This window comes from Lepidochelys kempii, chromosome 7, assembly GCF_965140285.1.
Source record: "Lepidochelys kempii isolate rLepKem1 chromosome 7, rLepKem1.hap1, whole genome shotgun sequence".
Taxonomy (NCBI): Eukaryota; Metazoa; Chordata; order Testudines; family Cheloniidae; genus Lepidochelys; species Lepidochelys kempii.
This window is the reverse complement of record NC_136386.1, coordinates 19,416,493-19,437,444: the sequence shown is the minus strand read 5'-3', so window position 1 is coordinate 19,437,444 and position 20,952 is coordinate 19,416,493. Positions and strand designations below refer to the sequence as shown.

At 40.2% G+C, this 20,952-nt stretch overlaps 1 protein-coding gene across 11 annotated transcripts in view; it reads left to right on the top strand.

Annotated features, from left to right (window-relative positions):
* The window catches only part of TMCC1 (transmembrane and coiled-coil domain family 1), a 202,349-nt gene that overhangs the window by 47,531 nt on the left and 133,866 nt on the right, over window positions 1-20,952 (top strand). For 8 of the 11 annotated variants that reach the window (XM_073351263.2, XM_073351258.2, XM_073351256.2 and 5 more), the window contains one exon: window positions 1,368-2,070. The exons of the other annotated variants lie outside the window; for them this stretch is intronic. In XM_073351263.2, the coding sequence (XP_073207364.1) occupies window positions 1,525-2,070 (546 nt within the window). In that variant the 5' untranslated portion in view covers window positions 1,368-1,524. The remainder of the gene's footprint in view (window positions 1-1,367; window positions 2,071-20,952) is intronic. 11 annotated transcript variants of the gene reach the window in all.

The following is a 20,952-nucleotide window of genomic DNA, read 5'->3' as shown; positions in this document are numbered from 1 at the left end:
AAGTATGTTTCCTGTTAAATATTGTACTTTATTTTGCCTCCATCTGCTAAGGCATCCAAGAGGAGGAGTTTGATGCAGCTCATTTGGTTGGTCTTGCTGTGCTGCCTGCTATAATTTTCCTTGGAATGTCAGTTTAACCCATTGTGTTATGTCTAAGGTGCACAAAACTGAGGGAGATCTTGGATCATAATCCCTTCTCAATCCAGCTATGTTAAGATTAAAATGAATGTTCTAATAAATCCTAAACATATGTTGCATTTTAATAAGATCATGGTTTTTTCATGCTGTCTCCTGCCAAGATTGAGAGCGGACTTCTGTGATTTGGTGTATATATTTATAGAAGCACAATCAAAATCTTCTCCCACAAGAAAACAACCTCCAATTTCTGTGCATGTGATCTCATTAACTATGGCAGTAATGTGAACCTTCCCACACTCACTCCAGCCCCCACTAAATATTCTGCTTTTAATATTAAAAGATCCTCTGTACTCCCTTCCTCATCCCCTTGCTGCATTCCTCCTGCAGTGTGTTACCATCTTAGCACTCAACTGCAGTCAGTGTTGTGCGGGCAACTCCCATCTGAAGCAAGGGGGGAGGTGGGGTTGAGACTTGCTGGGAGAAGCTGAACACTTTCTCTTCTCAAATGGCTGAGCTAGAAATGTCTGTGCTGCTGCCTCTGTCTGTCTAGTTACTTAGTAATCTGCTTTTAGAAAGGCATTTTTTGTTTGCTCAGATACTTTTATAGACCAAATTATACCAGTTACGCCTAAGTAGCTTCCCTGTCCCCACTTGAAGGCAAGCTTTAGCATCCAGTTACCTGTAGCCTTGATGGATACTAGTAGTAATGAGCCATTCCATGGTGTATTTGATTGGAAATAAACAGCTGTAGTTGGTAATGAGCTGTGGACTCATTACTCTGTTTTCCAGTATATCTAAAATATGATAGGTGTTAGAACAGCTATTACATTTGAAGATCAGATCATTGATAAGACAATCTTGCAGTGGCGATTAATCTATTATGACATAACATGTAACTATGAATATTGAATCCCAGTGACTCAAGTTCTATCAGGTACTGTTCTGGGCTCTATTGCATGCATTCCCTGTTTTTCATGAGAAGCATTTTTAACTTTTTTCTCACTTTCCCCAGCTTCACCTCCTGTCCTGGACATTTTCTCATTGATAAAGAATGAGCAGTCCTTTCATAGCCTCTCTGTTCTGCACACAGCATACATGATTCTAATATAATGGCTGAAGGATGCTTGAACAAAAGAGAGAGACTTTAACAGCATGTTTTCTGTATTGATTTTTTTAACCTGCTAGTTTCTGCATGGATGTGTAATATTGGCTCTTTTGTTTAACATTAGATAAGCATGAGACCTCCGTGGCACAGCTGCATGTGTAGTCGCTCTTGAAGCAATTGCACACCTAATTGGCTGACAATCTTGGCATTTAAAAAAATACATAAAGACAGGGGACATCTGTGTTTATGAATTGTCAAATAAACGTGTTGGGTGTCATCTAATGGAGCCTTCTGGCAGTGAACAGATCTATGACGACCCTGATCCTGGAGGCAAATCCCAAGATCAAGATACCAAAAAACAACACGAATCTGAGCAAAAGTTGTCCAAAATTACTCATAATGCTTTGGAGAACATTAATGTGATTGGCCAAGGCTTGAAACAACTTTTCCAGCACCAGCGCAGGAGGTCTTCAGTGTCTCCACATGATGTGCAACAAACTCAGGCCGATATGGAGCCCGAAATGGATTTGGAAAGCCAAAGCACCTGTACTGAAATTGATGGTGTCTCCACCCACCCCACAGCTCTGAATCGAGTGCTTCAGCAGATCAGAGTGCCACCTAAGATGAAGAGAGGGACAAGCCTCCATAGCAGGCGAGGCAAGTCGGATGCCCCAAAGGGAAGCCCACAGATCAACAGGAAATCTTCCCAAGATATGCATTCAGGCCGGCCCAGGTCTTCCTCCACCACTGATACTCCTATTAACCTGTCTGTGCTGGAGATGACTTCTGTTTGTGTAGCTGGTGAGGAGGCCACAGCAGTGGAGCGGGTAAGTTACCCAGACCGATCTTTATTTATTATCAGTCTACTTCTAGGTTTTGTTAAACCGTTTGAATTCTCTTTTAAAGCAAGTTTTTCTCTTGCCATAGACTAGAGCTACTATGTAAAATAGCATTTTCACCAGTGGAGCAAGGAGCTTGAAAAGATTCCAACATTACGTCTTTTTTTCTCAAATGATGTGTGACTTATTTTATGTGCATTTGTTCTCCAGAACTGGAGAGCTACACTTAGTGCATTATATTGGTCATGTTGTGTTCCATAATCAAAGAAGTAATGGTGGTGACAGCAACAGCTGTTCTAGTTCTACCTCTTATTAGCGTCTGTCATTCTAGACTGCTACAGCAAATCTTTATTTAGTAAGTTGGGTAACTCTTTGGCCTTCTTTATATTACAGAAAAATTGACAGTTTAGTTTGTGTGAATGGAACTATGGATCCATCCAAGTAGACTCTGGATGTTGAGAAACTATCCCAAAACCTGGGTTTTTAGTGAACTCAGTGTGGGACTATATTTAAGATGTTTTCACGCTGCCATGTAAACTGATTGATCCTGTTTAGAGCAGCCAGGAAGCTGAATTATATTAATAGTGTCTTAGTTTACCTAATCTATGTGAGAAAGTGTTTACAAGTGATGTAGTCTCTGTCTAGTGGTATCTGTTCCAACATGTGGTTGCAAAGCTATTTCAGTTAGTGGATTGATGGGGGTAAGGTTGAGAAAAGTCTGTCTTGCACTTTTTTTTCTTCTATTCTACATCGATTTACTTGGTACATTTAAAAGTGCTGACTGAGGAAAACAAAGATTCATCTCTGCCTGTTAAACTTCCTCCATTTGAAAAATTAGCCTTCTGATTTAACCAAGGCTAATGCCCGGAATATATGTGGTACTATTTATAAAAAGCCTTCATATGTCCAGATAAGTGTTGTAAGAGGGCATACTTTTTATTCACAGGAGAATAAATGTGATAATGAAAGAACATGCTGTTCTGGTAAATATATTCTGGTTTTTATGTTCTTTATTAAAATAACTTATAAGAATCTAGCTCAGAACAAATCAGATGCAGAGCTGATGCACTATTGGATTTCATGTTTGTACAATGTTGATAAAAATTTTATAATTTTTATAAAGTATAGCTTTTGAGGGATTAGGACCCTAATAAATCCATGCGTTAGGGACAAGATCTTGGAATTAGAGTTTATTGTTAAAGATATAAGGAATACCTGCCACTTCATTACTACATTTTTCATCATGCTTTGTCAAAGATGAAACAAATACTCTAATTAGGACAGTATTTTCAAGTACACAAAACTGATTTCCAAGTCTAATTTGATTTAGTATAAACGACTATAATTAACCAGATGGAGAATTGGATTTCTTTAACTCTTGAAGCCATTTTAGTAAATACAAAACCTCTCAAAAATTAATAGTAGTGGAGACTGAGGTTCTTAAATTACAGAATGGATACAGCAGTATTGGTTGAAAGTTTCCTCACACTGCTCCATTGATGAGACTAAACCTTGTTTTGGAGGGGCCACCTGAGAAGTGGGAAGGTAGTCCACGGGTTCTCCCTTGAGACTTCCAAGAATGGTAGTAATTGGTACCAGTTGTGTGTGTGTGACATTTTGGGCAGTGGTCACTGCTTACATCTGACTGTTCTATGGTGGCAGTTGTCAATTGCTACCAGACATCACAGGTTTGAATTGTTGACTTATTAGTTTACTTTTAAATGTTCCAAATGACAAAAGTGCAGCTACTTTCCTTGGACTATTCCATAGTCTGATGTCTCGCTGTCTACGCTTTCCCTGGTATTTAGCCAAAAATTAGTGCATGATGAGAATTCTGTTCATATATAGGCAGTAATTAAAGTATTAGCATTAATTACAATTTTATTCTAATGCAGACATATCAATAGAATAAAGATTCCACCTAAGATAGGCAGACTGCTTCAGTTCCTGGAGCGGTATCTGTTTGTGGCTTTAATTTCATGACAGAGTTTAGTCGAATAGCAATAAATAGTAATGTGGAATGCACATCCTTAAAGAGTACTGACTTCATACTTGAACTCTACCAAAGATAGCACCTTTCACTGGTTTTAAATTAGTTTGTGGTGGCTCCTTTTTTGTTGAGAGAAGGCTCATGGCTCATATTTTGTGAGACTTTAGTGGGAGGTAATAGACATGAGAGCTCATAAGGACCTAATTACCCAAAGCCAAAAACTATAGTAACACTGTTTGTAGTTTAACGATTAAGATGACTGACAGCCTATCACTGGAGCTGAACTTAAATTACCATGGTTTTAAACTTATTTATCTGCAGGAGACATTACTTGTGCCTTAGAGCATACTTGCTGGGAAATGAATGTGATTGATGTTTTCACTGGAAATGATAAAACTTGTCATTTTGTTTTTGTGGTATTGTATACTATATTGTATTGTAAAAGCATTGAAATGCTTGTAGCTTGACAAGGTACAGTATGTGTACCTGGGCCGCCTTGGTACATATTACCTTTGACAATTGAAAGGCAACATTGGTGGCTGCTCTTCCTACTTAAAGGCACCACATATTGAATAGTGCCTGCCACATAAGATGGCTCTTTCACCAGAAGAGGTGGCCCTTCTCTTGCCCCCTCTGTCTTCCACCCGTCCTACCTCCCTCCAATTAGTGTTCCTCCTGACTTAAGGAGAATGGGGTTCCTCTTCCCATTCCATTTGGCTGATCTTCCTAACCACTATTTTGGGGGGAAGGGCAGGAAGGAGGGGCAATTTTTGGATTTGAGTTGTGCCTACAAGAATCGTGTGGTTTTTTTTTTTTTTTTTTTTTAAAATAAGCAGACTTAGCTCACCAGCAAATAAGATCCTTTTGGGAAAATACCACCTCTCAAAACATTTGCCACAGACAGTTGGAACATTTTAATTTGTTCCAGAAGCATGGCATATTTGGCATATTTTTTCATAATGCCAGATTGTCGGAGTTTAACTTTCAGCCTAAAGGTAAAATTGTTTCAAAATGTATGGTAAGATTTAGACCAACCATGTTATAAGAACATGAAAGTGCTGTTTTTCACTGTTTAAGACAATGGTTAAGACGACTTATGTGCTTCTATTATAGGTAGGGCATTTGGGCTGAAACTTTCCTTGCTCGGTGTTTGTACCTAATACATAATAGGATACAGACCAGGGTCACTGGATATTGATTCTATATATGATTTGTTTGATCCCTAACTGTGCTGTAAGCTGCTAACTTTTTTTGCTACTACTGCTAGAATCAGTACCTAGTGTTCATGGTCTGTATCCTACCTATTTGTATTCTGGTATCACCCAAAGGTTCCAATCAGTATCAGTACCGCATTGTTCTGGGTGCTGTATAGATGTATAGTAAGAGACTGTCCTTGCCCTGAAAAGCTAATCATCCAAAATACTTTTTGACTAGTAAGATATTGCGTATTTTAGCATATTTTAAATGTTAGTTATGTCATGGTTTTCTCCCTAGTCTGGGAGCTCCTTTCCAAAACCACCTGGTTTACTGAGGGTTCTTTTTTCCCAGTCTGAAATAGTGATTTGCTTGACTTCCACTAACACTGTCAGCTAATTGAGCCTGCTGACTGAAACTCTCATTTTGATGAGATTTTTGCTGCTGGGTTGTCATCTACCTAACATTCACTCTCCTTTTTGAAGTCACTATGATTATGCTGGAATGTTAATCTCTGTCTCTGCAGATTGCTCCGTTAGAAGATTAACATTATCATGAAATACAGGCATTCCATGCACTAGTTTAGAGTGAGGAATCAATATAAGAATCAAGTCAGGTGTTGTGCTGGGTATTTTGGTAGGCATGGGCTGCTTGTAGCAGAGAGGCAGAACAGACAATGACATTGTTACTGTGCAGTATGAACCATGAGGAGTGTAGATTTTGCAGTTCCCCAGGGGTAGCAAAAATTTGTCACTGCTACTGTACATTATGAAAAAAACATGGAACTGCTTGGTGACAAGTGAACTATTGCAGCAAACCCCACTGAAAAAAACTACTATTGGGCAATACCGATTGTACTCAAGAGGTTTAGCAAGTTAAGACTACTGCAATGTTCTTCTGGACTCATGTTACAGGTCTGTGTTTTGCCACCCTTACTTTATTGGGAATATTTGTGGAGCAGGATGCTACCCTGTGAATAAGGGTGGCAGAATGTGGCTCACAGACTCCATTCTCTGTTAGAGGCATAGCAGGTTGAAAGTCACATGTTGTACCCAGTAAAATTATAAGTAATGTGTAAGAGGACTACAGCTGAGAAATTAGTAGGGAAAAAATTCTTATTTTTTTCAGTTCACTTTGTGCATTTGCCAGCCTTTTAGTCAGTTTCACTGTTTTGCTTGTATAGTCAGCTTCTCATCTGCTGGAAAGGCAGTTCAAATGATCTGGGGAGCAGAAAAAACGCACTTTTTTTTTAAAAAAGATCTTTAAAAAAACAATTTCATAAAAGGTGATGTATCAGAATCTGCATTTGTTTCTACATCAGTTAGTTTAAAAAAATATTCAAGTTGGTGTGCCTTGAGTTTCTCATTTTAGGACAGGGTATTTGTGACGGGTTGGACTGCCCCCTTCTGGGGTGCCACCTGATGTACTGGAATTTCACTGAGCCTCTCTTGCTCAACCAGCCAGGGTTCCCTCTCCCTGCTTTGCTGAATTAGACTCTCCAGCCTCTTGCAGCACACACACACACAGGGACACACCCCACTGCAGTCACAGACTGAAGTCAGCTCTGTGTGAGAGGCCTCTCCCAGCACTTATGTGCATACCACTTTTGGGAGATAAACCGAAAATAATACGGTCTTGCACTGTATAGAAAAATCTGCACAGCTCAAGCTAATAAAAATCCACCCTCTTCTCAACGTGAAGAGAGATGTGCATGATGTCTTGCCCCCCAGTTAGAAATTACATAAACTGGGTTTTATTATTAACAAGAAATATGTTTAACAACTACAAAAGGTGAATGTTAAGTGGTTAAAGGGATAACAAACAGAACAAAGCAGTTTACCTTAGTAAATAAACAAAAACTGCAGACTGAGTTTAACACACTACATAGGTAGTATACAAATTAACAGATTCTCACCCTGAGTGATAAACAGGCTGGCAGATTCTTAAGGCACAAGTTGCCTTGGCTTTCTCAGGTTTTCTTACATAGGCTAAAGATCTTAGCCTGGGACCATCACTTCTCACAGTTCAGTCTTTGTTCCTCAGGTATGGTGTCGTAGAGAGAGTGAGGACGCCTCATGTTGTCACTGTCCCTCTTTTATATCTTCCCCCCACTTGTTGGAAAGCTTTTTTGCTGTGACCTGGGTCAAACAGATCCCACTGTATAGAGCTATCTCTGAGAGGTTTCTATTGCACACGGTTCCTGCAGTGGACGTAAGTAGTCTAGGTGAAACGCAGGAAAGATTAACGGTTATATGAAGGGAAATATGCATGTAGATGTTTATTTTTTTTACCCTTGATCTGCATGCTTTGTACTATTGGGTGAGTAAATAAATAATACTTTGTTTGAATAAGCTGTGTTGGAGTTCCATTAACCACCTTGCTGGTCATAGCTACCTATAATGACGAGAGGTGCCAAAACAGAGCTGGCCCAGTTGCGTTAACATGGTTGGGAAATGGGGGGCTGCAGCCCAGAGGTTGTCTGAGAGTCATTGCATAGCATGGTTGCACCCAGAGTGAGGTGCAGGAAGCCGGTTCTGTCACCTCCGAGGTGTGCTTGAGAGAGTAAAAGGGGTCTAAGGTGCAGGTTTGCCCTGTAACCATGACAACAGGATATGTGGTAATTTTCATTTTATATAAATGTCCATCAGAGTCCTCATGCAAAATACAAACAGTTTTTGAACTGAAGTCTTATCCCACTACAAAAGCATGTTCCTTCGCTTTCCCTGCCAAAAATTACTTCTACACTAACAAAACTCTGCAGAAGGCAGCAAACCCTGTGGTTTCAAAGGCTGCTTCAAATCTACAGTGATGTCTTTTAGTGAAAGACAGGTCATTAATAAGAACTTCAGTTCTAGTTACTCTCATCAATTTACCATAACCTTAACTAAGAGGTAATTCTAAAATGGCAATAACTGGCAATGTCATTAGTTTTTGATTTTTTTTAATACTGTGTGTGTTTAGTGACCATTCTCTTTCGGAAAGCAGACACCCTGCCCTACAGAGTGTTTGATTTTCAGTGACAGTCCCCAGTGCCTATCATGAGGGCCTGGCATGTCACATGTTGAAGTTCTTCCAGTAGCTGCAGAACATCAGTGAGACATGCATATGCTTCTGTCTACTCTTACTATGCAGGAGAGAAGACCCGGGCAGAAGAGTAAAAGGAATGAAATGCTCTAATCAGTCCTCCTCTGTACAGGGGAGAGAGGCAGAAAGTAAAGTCACCTTTGTGTAGAGTACCTACAGTATTTTAAATACTTAAATACCACTGTGGTGGGGACACAGTGTAAAAACCAAGAGAGGGAAGTCATTAGTATTTAGATGATGGGCAACTCCCTTTGTCCCTCCCCTGTCGTTTAATCTTTCTCTGAAGTTGTTTTTAAATACTATTAGGGTCACAAGTGAGAATGAATTTACTGATCCCATTTGATTTATTGGTGGATGATTATCCACATCATAAAACAAATCCACCATTTGACCTAATTTTCTATGACTAAGAATGGGACCTTGAATTAAAGTTGCTGTGGGTCAGGACTGTGATTCATTGGCAGAAGATGCCGTGGTACCTGCCTGTGCAGTTTCTGGCACTGCACGCGGCTCTTTTAATGAACTGTAAACTAGTCCACAGGAATAAAATAGGTAGGGAAAGAGCTCTAGGAGGAGCAGCTCGTTCTCTTCTCTAGACAAATTTTACATGTTACAGGTGAGAAGCCCCACTTGCTTCCCTAGAGCAGAGACCAATGCTGTGTAACAGACTGTTAGGCAGTGGAGGTTGGAAGAGGTATGCAGGTGCTTCATGCTGCCTTAATCCTGAGTTTAAAATGCCTCACAAAGGCAGGGTTGAAGGTGATCTCTGTATCCCACAGGGCTCTACAATGTCTATTCCAGTAATGCTATGAAATCTGAATAATTTTACTCAGAGGTCTTACTAGACATATGACCTGCCCTTAAAACTAATCTGCATGATGGGGGGGGAGGTAAATAGCTTCTGTTCCATTGGAAGTAAAGCAGAAATGTTGCCCTATTGGTTGGAATTTCTAAATGAAAAGCAAAAAAGTTTGCTACAGAACTAACAAGTGAGCAACTTGCCTGGGATTTGCATAAAGGGCTGTGTTTGCAGAAATGATGTAGGCGTATCGGTTCTGCCTGAAACAAGAATTTTATTGTAATCTGTTCCATAGATTAAGCATGCAGTCTGAAATGTTAAAAATTACTTAAAGCTGCAATATTTAGCTAATGTTACAGTATAAATGTGTAGTACATTTAAAAAAAACCCCACATGTACATTTCAAGTCATTGATACATGTGTACTAGCAGAGTTCATTGCTTTATGATTCAGTACAACCACAATACCATCATTCAGCCCATTAGTCAAATCAGCATTTCAAAATGTGGTGTTTTGCTCTTTTGAAAAATTAATTCAGCATTGTCTGCTCCTTTGTGGCCATTTAGAGGGATTTTTCTGCAAGAGTCATGCGTGATTTGTATTGCCAAAATTTGGCGCGCTCACTTCTTGCTACAATTTATATGCAGAATTAGTACAATGTAATTTCAAATGATAGCACAGGGAAGGGGTGAAAAGTGTATTTAATGGAGAAAAAGTAAGATAGAATTGAAATAAAGCTAAAAATAGTGAACCCAATAAATTTGTAAAGCCTGTCTTTAAATTCTGCATGTCTGATTTTTATGTGCAATTCATATTTTTAACCTTTAGTTTTTGTAACCCTCTGTCTAGTCTCACTTGAGACTGTAAAAGCATTGCATCTGGAATCATGGTTTACTTTGTGTGAAGTGCATAGGAAACTTAAGGAGACATAAGTGGTTCTTTTATAACAAGTGGAGGGCAGTGGTTAATCAGATCGGGGGCTCAGAGTTGAGACTCCTGGGTCCTATTCCAGCCTATGTCAATCGAGTGTACTTTGAATCTTTTAAAATAATTGCAATCCAAATAAAAGCTAGTAGGAGTTCTGGAACACAAAAGGTGAAGCTATTGGGCTATCTTTATTTAAAAGCTTTATTTTAAAAAGAAATCAGTAGCAAATTTCAGATTGAGAGTTTCAGGTAAAAAGTACTCAGCAAGCTTCTGTGGTTTTGTTTAACTGACCATGTTAGTCCTTTATGGCCTAAGCTCTTAAATAATTTTAAAAAGTATTATTAATCCTAGAAATAACACTAACAGTGTTTCATTTTCCTGATACGGATGGCAGTTGAATGGCAGTGTCTGAGGAAAGATTGTAACTTACATTGTCACTGCTATGTACTACTTTCTTCAAGAGATAATTGCATGCAAATAGCAAGTGAAGCTGCCATATGGGGCCTGTGATTTAATACTGATGCAATTACATAATAAACGGGAATTTCAGTCAAAACATTTTTTTTCCTGGTTTTCGATCTTTTCTCCTCAGTTGGGCTCTCACCCACTTACAGTGGTCACGGGACAACACTTATTTATTTGTTGCTTACAATAGAATTTCTGACGTGTAGCTCTTCTGTTTCCATCAGATATGTGGAAGACTTGTTTGTATCAGAGTTGTACAATACTGCTTAGGGTTTTTTGCAGGTGGAAGTGTTCAGTTTGGGTTTTTTCTTGCCCAGATCCTTCGTGTGCTTGGTTTGAAAAAAATCACTTACTCTGCCAACGGACATACCCTCTCTGGATTCCCCATCTTAGATATTTTCTTCCAGTTTTCAGATCATTACCTTTTTCATTTTGGAAGAGGAGTGGTGCTTCCTGTTTTTTTCCGGAGATTCTGTAATAACACTTTAACATGTTGAAATAAGTGGCAATTCAGCCCTTTATGTTCAGTTAAATATTGCCACAAAGTCCTAATTCTGAGCTGTGAGTTGTAAACATTTTGCTATACTTAAGCCATGTCTACACTGCAAACACAAGTTACATGGGCATACAGCTGCCTAAATTTGTATATCACTTGGGCGTGTGCATACTTGGCTGCTTGCATCAGCGATGCACATACTTGCCAGGAGTTTGTGTGTGTGTGTGTATCCGTAGAGTGATATGCAACATGGGAAGGTATCCCTGTGTGCTATGCGCTGCCATCTGTCACATTGCCTTTTGGTATACTTTTGCAATGTTTTGTGGGATAGTAATGATTAGTCCAGGGATTTCTGGGAGGTAAGGGTCAAGTTCCCAGCATGCAATGTTCTCCAGACCAGAATGCCTTCCACGTCCCCTATTTTTTGTGCCTTTTTAAAACATCCAACAAACTCTCACAGTGCTTTTCATTCTTTGACAGAAGCGTGGAGTCCACTGAGCTCAGCATTGTTCTTATGAGCATTGTAAATACAGGAGGTAGATCTCCAAGAAGTACTGCAACAACTGGGATCACAATGAGGAAGATGAGGATGTCTTTGAGGAGAGTTTGTTGGACGGGAGGTGTGGGGGGGAGGGTGGATCCAGGTTGCTGGTGATATTCACAGAGCAGCTGCAGACAGTGGAGCACCACTTCAGGGCCTGAGACAAGCACTGATTAGTGGGTCACATAGTAATCCAGGTTTGGGATGAAGAGTGGTGTCTATAGCACTTCTGGATGCAAAAACCTCATTGCAGTGCATGAACAGCATAATGAACAGCATAATGGGAGCTGTTTGGGCAGTGGAGAAGTGAGTGTTGATCATGATGTGGAAGCTTGCAATGTCAGATTGTTACCAGTCAGTGGGAAATAATTTTGAGGTTGGAAAATCCACACTGGGACTCTGGTCAGACAATTGTGTAGGGCCATTAATCATCTCTCATTCCTGGCAGTGTGCAAGAAATAGTGGATGGATTTGCAACTATGGGATTTCTGAACTACAGTGGGGCAGTAAATGGATGCATATCCCTATTTTGGCACCAGCCTTCCTTGCTGCTGAGTACATCAACAGAGAGGGATACTTTTCCATGGTTATGCCAGTGTTAGTGGATCAGTGGGGACACTTCATTGATATCAGTGTGGATTGGACAGGGAAAGGTGGGTGATGCTTGCATCTTTATGAACACAGAAGTTTTCAGAAAACTGCATGCAGGGACACTTCTTTCCCATGTGGCAGACTGCCACTGGTGATGTGGAGATGCCCATAGTGATTCTGGGGGTCCCAGCCTACCCCTAGCTCCCTGGCTCATGAGCCATACACTGGCCATCTGGACAATGCCAAAGAAAGATTGAGCTACTGACTCAGTAGGTGCAGAGTGACTATGGAATGTTCTTTTAGTGGATTGATGGGTCATTGGCATATCCTCACTATGTTAGATCTCAGTGAGGAAAAAATAATTCCAATAGTTATAGCTGCTTGTTGTGTACTGCATAATATATTTGAGGCAAAGTGGGGAAAGCTGCCACCAGGATGGAGGGGCAAGGTGGACTGGCTCTCTGCTGAATTTGAACAGCCAGACCTCCAGGCTATTCAAAAAGTCCAACATGGAAGTATGCATTTGAAGGAGACTTTAAAGGGTCATTTTCACAGTCAGGTACAATAGTGCTCTCTTGCATGGGCAGCAGGAATGATAGGTTGTGGGGTTTGGCAAGGGAAGTTTTTGCTTTATTATGCCCCATGCAGGTTCCAGGGTGGCTGAGGCGGCAGTATGTGCTATTCAGATTCTCAGGTTCATCATCCTGGACTCCAGAGAGATTACTGCTGAACCCAGGAAGCTGAAAAGCGCACAGTGCCTCCTCAGCCACCCCGCAATGTGCATGGGGCATATCAAAAGCTTGTTTGGGACAAGAGGCTTTCCCCTGGGTCGGCTTGGGGTCTAGTTAGGGGAGGCGCAGCTGCAACTGTCCCGGGGCTTCTCTGGGCAGGTGGGGCGGGGGATCAGGGCTTCGGGTGGCCTGGGGCTCCTCCAGCCAAGGGCGGGGGGGCGCTTGGAGTTCTGGCCATGGGGGATCAGGAGTCTCTGGGCTCCAGCCGTGGGGTGGGGTGGAGGCGGAAGGGGCCAAGCCAGGGGCTAGCCTCCCCAAAGGGAGCTCCACCTGCTACCCATGCTCTCTCGCTATATTGAGAGAGTGCCTGTCCTTTGTCATTTAAATTATGTATTTTTTTGTTTTTGCCTGCTGGTATCTAGTCTGTTGGGCCTCCTCGCCATCCCTCACAGTTAAGTGAGAGTTTTAAGCACATCAAACTTCTCTGTCAATATCCTCTCCCCAGTGTTTACTTTGTGTCTTCTTCAGTGTTGTCCCTTTATGCCTGGACCTAATTTCCTTTCTTTATGTGCAAGGCTCAGTTCTCTCCTCTTTCAGCCCCCTGTATAAAACACAATTCCAGGAAGCTAATCAGGGCTAATCACTGCAAAGTATTGCTTCATATATTAGGGAACACTTACGGGTGTTGTAAATCAATCTTCTGGTCTCTGGATGCTTTGTCTATTGTTATGTGAGCTTTTGGGGGCAAGTACCCGTATTTCCTCCACAATCTATAGAATGCCTAACACAGTGTCAGTACTTATTAAATCAAATCTATATAAAAGATAGAGTATTATTGAAGGCAACAAAATTATCTTGATATTTTTGGTACAATGCAGAAGGTTCTTCTTACTGTACCAACTAAGGCATACCAAGGATGCTTCTCTGTATCTGCACAGCACTGTAATTTTTTAATTGGGCCGGGGAGCTGTTCAGATTATATTACAAGGACAGGTAGTCAGACATGCTGAGAAATAAGTCCTAAGTTCCCTTCAAGATTTTCTTTAGAGAATTGTCTGTCATATGCTTCACATGTGTTTTTAAGAATGGATGGGTGTTACAATGGCTAGTTAATGTCGGCTCAACACTTTGAAGATGCAAAGCACTAGGTGGGTCCAATTCTGTGTGGTATGGAGAACCCTCAACTCCCATTGGGAATTGAGGACATTGAGTACTTTGCAGTATAAGGCCTTGTACGTTCTTAATAATCTTCACTATCTGAACTATTTTTTTTATGGTCTCTGCTGTATTGTTCCATTTTTCTGCTCTCTGTTTGCAATTGAAATAGAAGGGTAATATGTCATCACAAAACCACAAATTGGATTTGTTCTAACATCTCCTTTACATAATTTTGCATGTTTAATATTCCTGCTGCATGTTGTCAGGCTCCATGAAAAAATTGACAAATGTGAGTGTCGTAGCATGAAAGATAATGTAATAAAGTCTTATGTTAGACACTTCAGTCGCTTTTATATTTTAAGCAGTGTGAATTTAAATATTTTTGCATAAAACTGTCCTCATCATCATCCTACTGAGCTGAGAAATCAGAATGGTGGTGTCTTAAAAATGATTGGCATGACATACATGGGATTCTTATATCGGTGTATATGCACAGCTCCTGTTAGGGATAACGAGTTAGCTATTGAGTGATGGATGCACTGAAGTTGCCCCATCGCAAAACTATGGTATCCAAGTTCACAATTTGTAGAAAGTTTCTGTGGGCTCCATGACCAGAAGTATCCACTCTGAATTCTCTTACAGCCATGAGGGCTGTGATAATGCCTGAACCATTGCGCATCCTTCACCCTGTATGGTGCTTGTTAACTTAAGGCAAAATTCTCTTCTCATACACAGTGGATCTTGACTGATATTCTGCTCTCTCCATACAAGCACAGGTTTCCCCTTAGGAGAGTAATGTACTGGAAATTAAAATCCACAGTAGAGCTCCAAAAGGAAAGTTTTACCCTTGGGACCGGATCCTACAAGGAGCTGAGGAGTTCCTGAGATGATCCCCATCCTCAGCTTCCATTAAATGAAATGGGAGTGCAAGGTGCCAGCTCCAGGCACTTTTATGTGGCAAATATACTCTCCCTGCCCCCCTCCACTCCCCATCAAGGAGACTTGCCCTAGGTGCTGTTAACATTTGCCAAATAGGCCTTTCCTGGTGGATATTGGAGTGGGATGCTTAATGTCTGTTTTTCCTCCTCCCAATCTGAGGCTTGTTATCTCTGCCTAGCTGGTAGAGAGTGGGGGAAAAAGTAGTATTAACACAGTGTAGCTGAATACAAAATATTCTTGAGACTGGCCAGGCTCCTGAGATTTAGTGATCAATGGACAAGCACTTGGCTCACAAAGGAACCAGAGGTGAGGTGAGCAGAGTAAGGATTACTGACTTTGGTCAAAGTTTACTTTTTTTTTAAATGTTGTTTTCAAACTATTTTTTGGTTAATTCAAAGGAGGGACCAGAAAAACAGAGGTAACTACTGTCTCTGGAATGATGAGACTTCTTACAGCAAATACTAACATTGGATGGCTCCATCAGAAAATAGAGGAGAGGATGCTTATGAACTTCTGGTAGTAGATTCTTCCTCTTTGGTTTTCATTTATTGAGCTGAAACATTAAACAGATGGACACTAGGCCTACGGAAGAAACATTCTGTCTTCACAAAAGAAAAGATGATTGCAAAAGTGCAACAGCTGTTTCTTTCTAAATAAGATTCTTCCACCAAATTGTCATCTTTTCATCTTCTGTCACCAAGCCTCAGTCTCATGAAAAGGTGTTACTGGTGTGAATTCATTCATTCAGGAAGTAAACACTGCTGTGGACACCATTGTCCGCCTCAGTCTTGGCAGACCACTTGATGGAAGCCCTTGGCTGACATTTTCTGATACTGCCAAGAAGTTAGATTGATGTGAATTCACCCTAACACATTCCTCTGCATGACCTACAGCTACTCAATTCTTTGGAGTTTTTGAATACACTCTAACTCTGTTACAGCTATTTCAAAACTGTCACTTGGTTGCCTTTCTGGTTAAGGAAGAGTGAGGTTAAAACTAATTCTTAACTTTACAATGTTGGCAAAAGCTTTGCTCGTTCTTCTCAAATTGAAATGTTAATGAGATGAGATTCTGGGTTAAGATTAGTGAACATTTTGAAGATTTTTGCTTTTGCCAGAAGAGTTGCCATGGATAACTGATACAAAATTCTGGAGACAGTAGGACTTCAAAGCCTGTCACTGCAACTGTAGTTCAATGTACTCTCCTGTAGAGAGACCCTGATATGGCAGCTTTCCAAGGTACCATTCATTGCTCTTGCTTCCTGTTGGAATGTTCTGTATTTGGGGACTGTCTTAAAAGTTTTAATGGTCATTTATGTGAATGCTTGAAATAGGTTTGGATTTTTGGTTACTAACTTCAGACTGAATTTCATTTATGTATCAAGAAAAGGAGTATTTGTGGCACCTTAGAGACTAACCAATTTATTTGAGCATAAGCTTTCGTGAGCTACAGCTCACTTCATCGGATGCATACTGTGGAAAGTACAGAAGATCTTTTTATACACACAAACCATGAAAAAATGGGGGTGGGGGGGGAGAGAAACTGGATTTGTGCTGGAAATGGCCCAACTTGATTATCATACACATTGTAAGGAGAGCAATCACTTTAGATAAGCTATTACCAGCAGGAAAGTGGGGGGGGGGGGGAGAAAACCTTTTGTAGTGGTAAACACCCATTTTTTCATGGTTTGTGTGTATAGAAAGGATCTTCTGTACTTTGCACAGTATGCATCCGATAAAGTGAGCTGTAGCTCACGAAAGCTTATGCTCAAATAAATTGGTTAGTCTCTAAGGTGCCACAAGTACTCCTTTTCTTTTTGCGAATACAGACTAACACAGCTGCTACTCTGAAACCTGTCATTTATGTATCAAGTTTATTTAGAGTCTGTGTTTATGTAGTCTTTCCAGAAATGCTCTCATGTATGCTTCTAGAATAATGGCTTTTAAAAAAAAAATCTGATTGTGCAGTCTTTCAGTGTAATTTTGAGATGGAGGTGAATAGCGTAATCTGTTTGCCTACAACTTTAAACAAGCTGATTTCTAAAATGATTAGTATGTAACTTTATAGACCATTTAGCTCTCCCTTTGATCTAACCCCCCTTTGACTTCCTGGGAACACTGCCTCCTAAAGGTTGTGAGTAGAAATTTGTCTTTAGTATTGCTAAACTGATATTTGGAAAAGTTAGTGTGGCACTATTAAATGTCTTAATACCAAACTACTGTTTTTCAGGCTTAACCTGAATCTTGAGATAATGAGTGTGCTCAAGGTCCTTGCATCAAACTTTTGCTGTAGAGTATAAATACAATACCTTAATGGAAAGAAGGCTTGTGTTCATTTGAAGACTTAGGCAATGTATTGGGAGGGGAAAAAACAAGTAGTTTTGTTTATATCCTGACAAACAGTGCAGTATAGAAGCCTTTGATGGATAGATAGGGAGAATTTCAGGACAATAGCAGGTAACTTTCCCTCAAGCTAGAGGTGTAAGTGCCTGGATTTATGGAGATATGCATCCAGAAAACCTAAATAAACAATTGTGCATGTCCTAGCAAAAATCTGACTACCATACCAGACCATGAGTGTTGTTTTTTTCTGAACAATGAAAGTGCGTGGTGGTGGTTCTGAACAATTAAAAAGCCATGACTGGATGTTGATGGTTGTGAGAGTCTGACCTCAAGGGAAGATAAACGGTCAAATTGCAGCAAATGGCTTCATTGCGGATTTGATAGGGTCAAGAGCAGGCGGAAGGTTGTTTTACAAGCTCAGAAATTAATCTCTTAGTTCCTGCATCACAGTGAAAGACCGTGGCCGCACCAGGCTAGGCTGCTCCCTGCCTCAACACAGTGCCCTTTTTCAGACGCAAGAGTGGGAGCTATAAAACTCTGCAATGTTGTTTAACTGCCAATTATCTGAAATACTGTTTGTATGAGAAGAGAGAGTAATGCCTATTAGAATATTTGTGTTTGCAAGACCCTGCTTTTATTTTCACAGTCTCTAGCAATAAGTCGATTTCATCCAATCCCAGACAGTTGATGACTCTCAGTATTGCTAAATAATTACTTTGGTACATGGTATCTTTTCATTGCATTAGACCCCAAAGATACAAAAATCCACAGATTTGTTATCCATCTGTAGAAATAAGATCTGTCCATCCTTCAAGAATGTGGCAGTTATTGTCATAACTGCTTTTTTAATTGAACTTTTCTCCAGTTGGGGGATCGAGTTCTGCAATATAGAAATGTAAATCCTATGGGAGACTTAAAGATCCTTTTTAAACCTTCCCCTACTTGTTGGCAGTGGTCTTTCCTTTCGAAACACTGAAGACTCTGATCTTCTCCCTTCCTTCCGTTCCCCTCATATATACCAATCACTGAAGTTTCCAAGCTGGAACTACCATCTTTCCAGCTGAGAAGTAGTGGATGGTGACGCTTTGTGGTTTGTCTACACTGTATTTAGATTCCTCTGGCTGGCCCATACCAGCTGACTCTGGCTCAAGGGTCTTGGGCTAAGGGGCTGTTTAACTGTGGTGTAGACGTTCAGGCTTGGGCTGTGGCCTGAGCTCTGGGACCCTCCCACTTCATAGGGCCCTAGAGCCCTGGCTTCCGCCCAAGCCTGATCCTTTACACCATAATTCAACAGACCCAAGAGCCTGAGTCAGCTGGCCTGGTTCGACCACAGGTTTTTAATTGCAGCATAGATATACCCATAGACGCCTGGAGAAATCTTTGACCAATGTGAGGTGCATTCTTGAATGAGACTGTCTAATGTATCTAAGGGCTTGTCTGCACTTGACAGTTGTTTTGTGTTAAGGTAGGTTGTGAATTTAAAGTACAATAGCTATTCCTGAATAATTATGCTGAAATAAGTGTCCACATATAATTATTAAGTAGTAGTTGTATCTGAATAACTCCCATGTGTATACAACTCTTTAAGGGTTTGTCTATGTGGGGAAATTTACCAGCTCAAGTTTACTGGTGTAACTCCTGGTGTGGACACTTCTTATTCTGGGGAGTTATACAGTATAACTAGCAGTATAACTGTTACAATTATTGTGGTAAATTTCCCTGAGTAGACAAACCCCAAGGATTTCAGTCTAGTTCTTATGTATCTGTAATATCAACTACAAGCAATTACATTTCATACCATGACTCTAACATAAATCTACAGAAGAACTGGATTTAGGCTGAAAATCTGGGCTGGTATTTTGGCCTTAACTGTTCTCTTGGGTGGAGGGAGTAGAGGGAGGAAGAGGCAGTTTGATTTACAAGCATCTGAAAGTATGTCATTAGAAACAAAAAAACATCAACTCCTTTAACTTTTTTTCTCCCTGCCACATTTTGAGCTTACAGTAAATTCTTAGTCGTTATAAATCACCCAACAGTAGGATTCCATAATAGAAACGTTGGCAGGTAATTATAGCAAATATTACTGTACTGCAAAATACCTCCTCAGATTCTCCTTGCCCCTACCACTGCATCAGACTGTTCCTTTCTGCACAGTGACAGTTGTACTGCACAATTTGACTTTACAGCACAGTGAACTAGGAATCACTAAATACTTAAATTAAATAGCTTATATGATGCATTTTCTGACTTAGCCGCTGATCTTAGCAGGCTTCTTTTTAATAGGATCCAACCCTGGCAGCATTAAATGAAGACATCCAGTGACAGAGCCCTCTTTAGTTGTTATGGAGTAGGAGATGAGATAAGGAAGGTCTCTTACTGCCCTTTATAGGGAAACAGACAAACATCTAGACATGCCTCATCAAACCCTGGAAACCAGTTAGAAACAATGCTGCTTTTGAATAAACATGAGGGGCATCCACATGAATTAATAAAGATTCTGTTGTAATTTCTTTATATGAGGTTTTCAAAATATATTTTACAAATGTTAACTAAGCCACACACTGATGTGAAGTAGTAGGTAGGGCATATATGGAACACTTCAGCCACCTCTGTAGTGGAATGCAGCAGCTGTTTAACATCATATATGCTACACAGCAGTTTAGAAGAGGAATTTGAATACCTTGAAATTCCATGGGACATGTCAGTAGACTGATTATTTGAGTTACAGTTTGGACAGCACACTGGGATTTCTCATAGAGAAATCAGAATTCTTCAAAGACCACAAGTTCAGTCTCAGTTTTACCTTTTTTTAAAAGATGAAAGCCCCTTAATCTAAACTGGATGTTTCATATCTAAAGCCTACTGACCCAGCCTCATCCTACATTATCCTCAGTTTTCACAAAAACAAAACTTTCAGTAAGTCTTATGGCTTCAAGTGGGTAATATTTGACTGCATGCATGTCTGCCTTAATAAATAGAGAGAAGTAATACAGAAAATGAGAGAAGTAGAATGGTTTTCTGAGTATATCCATGAAACATGAGCAACTCTTTAAAACTGTGTGCAAAGATTAACCTCACAGAGATGTAGATAAGTGGTTCTAAAAATAAAATTGAAGTAATTGGGTAATGTGAAGAGTATTTAATGCTCTCTATAGCCTCTAACACCAAGAAACTGTGATCAGGCAGAAATTTGCAGAAACTAACTTATCCCATTACCCCAGGCTTGCTGAGTAAGCAATAGGACCTTGTCTAAGTTGAAGCTAGAATGCAATTGGTTGTAGAAATCTGTTTACAACAGCAGGACTGATAATACAAGCAATTCTATAACCCATTGTACATGTGTATTAATGTATTACTTCCATAAGAATTGGACCCCAAGGGGCAGTGAAATCACACTTCTGTTTTTCAGCATGAGTTTAGTTGGCAACAGCTACATGTAAATTATACAGAGAGGTTTGTGGGTTTACGATAAGGAAGAAAAATGCTTCATTAAAATTTGAATTTGTTAGTGCTTAATTCCATTCCAAAGTACTGGAGAGTCAGTTTTGAGCTCCGTGATAGGAGAAGCAAATCTTATTTTATTGAACAATAAAAGGGCCAGGCAGAGTAAATG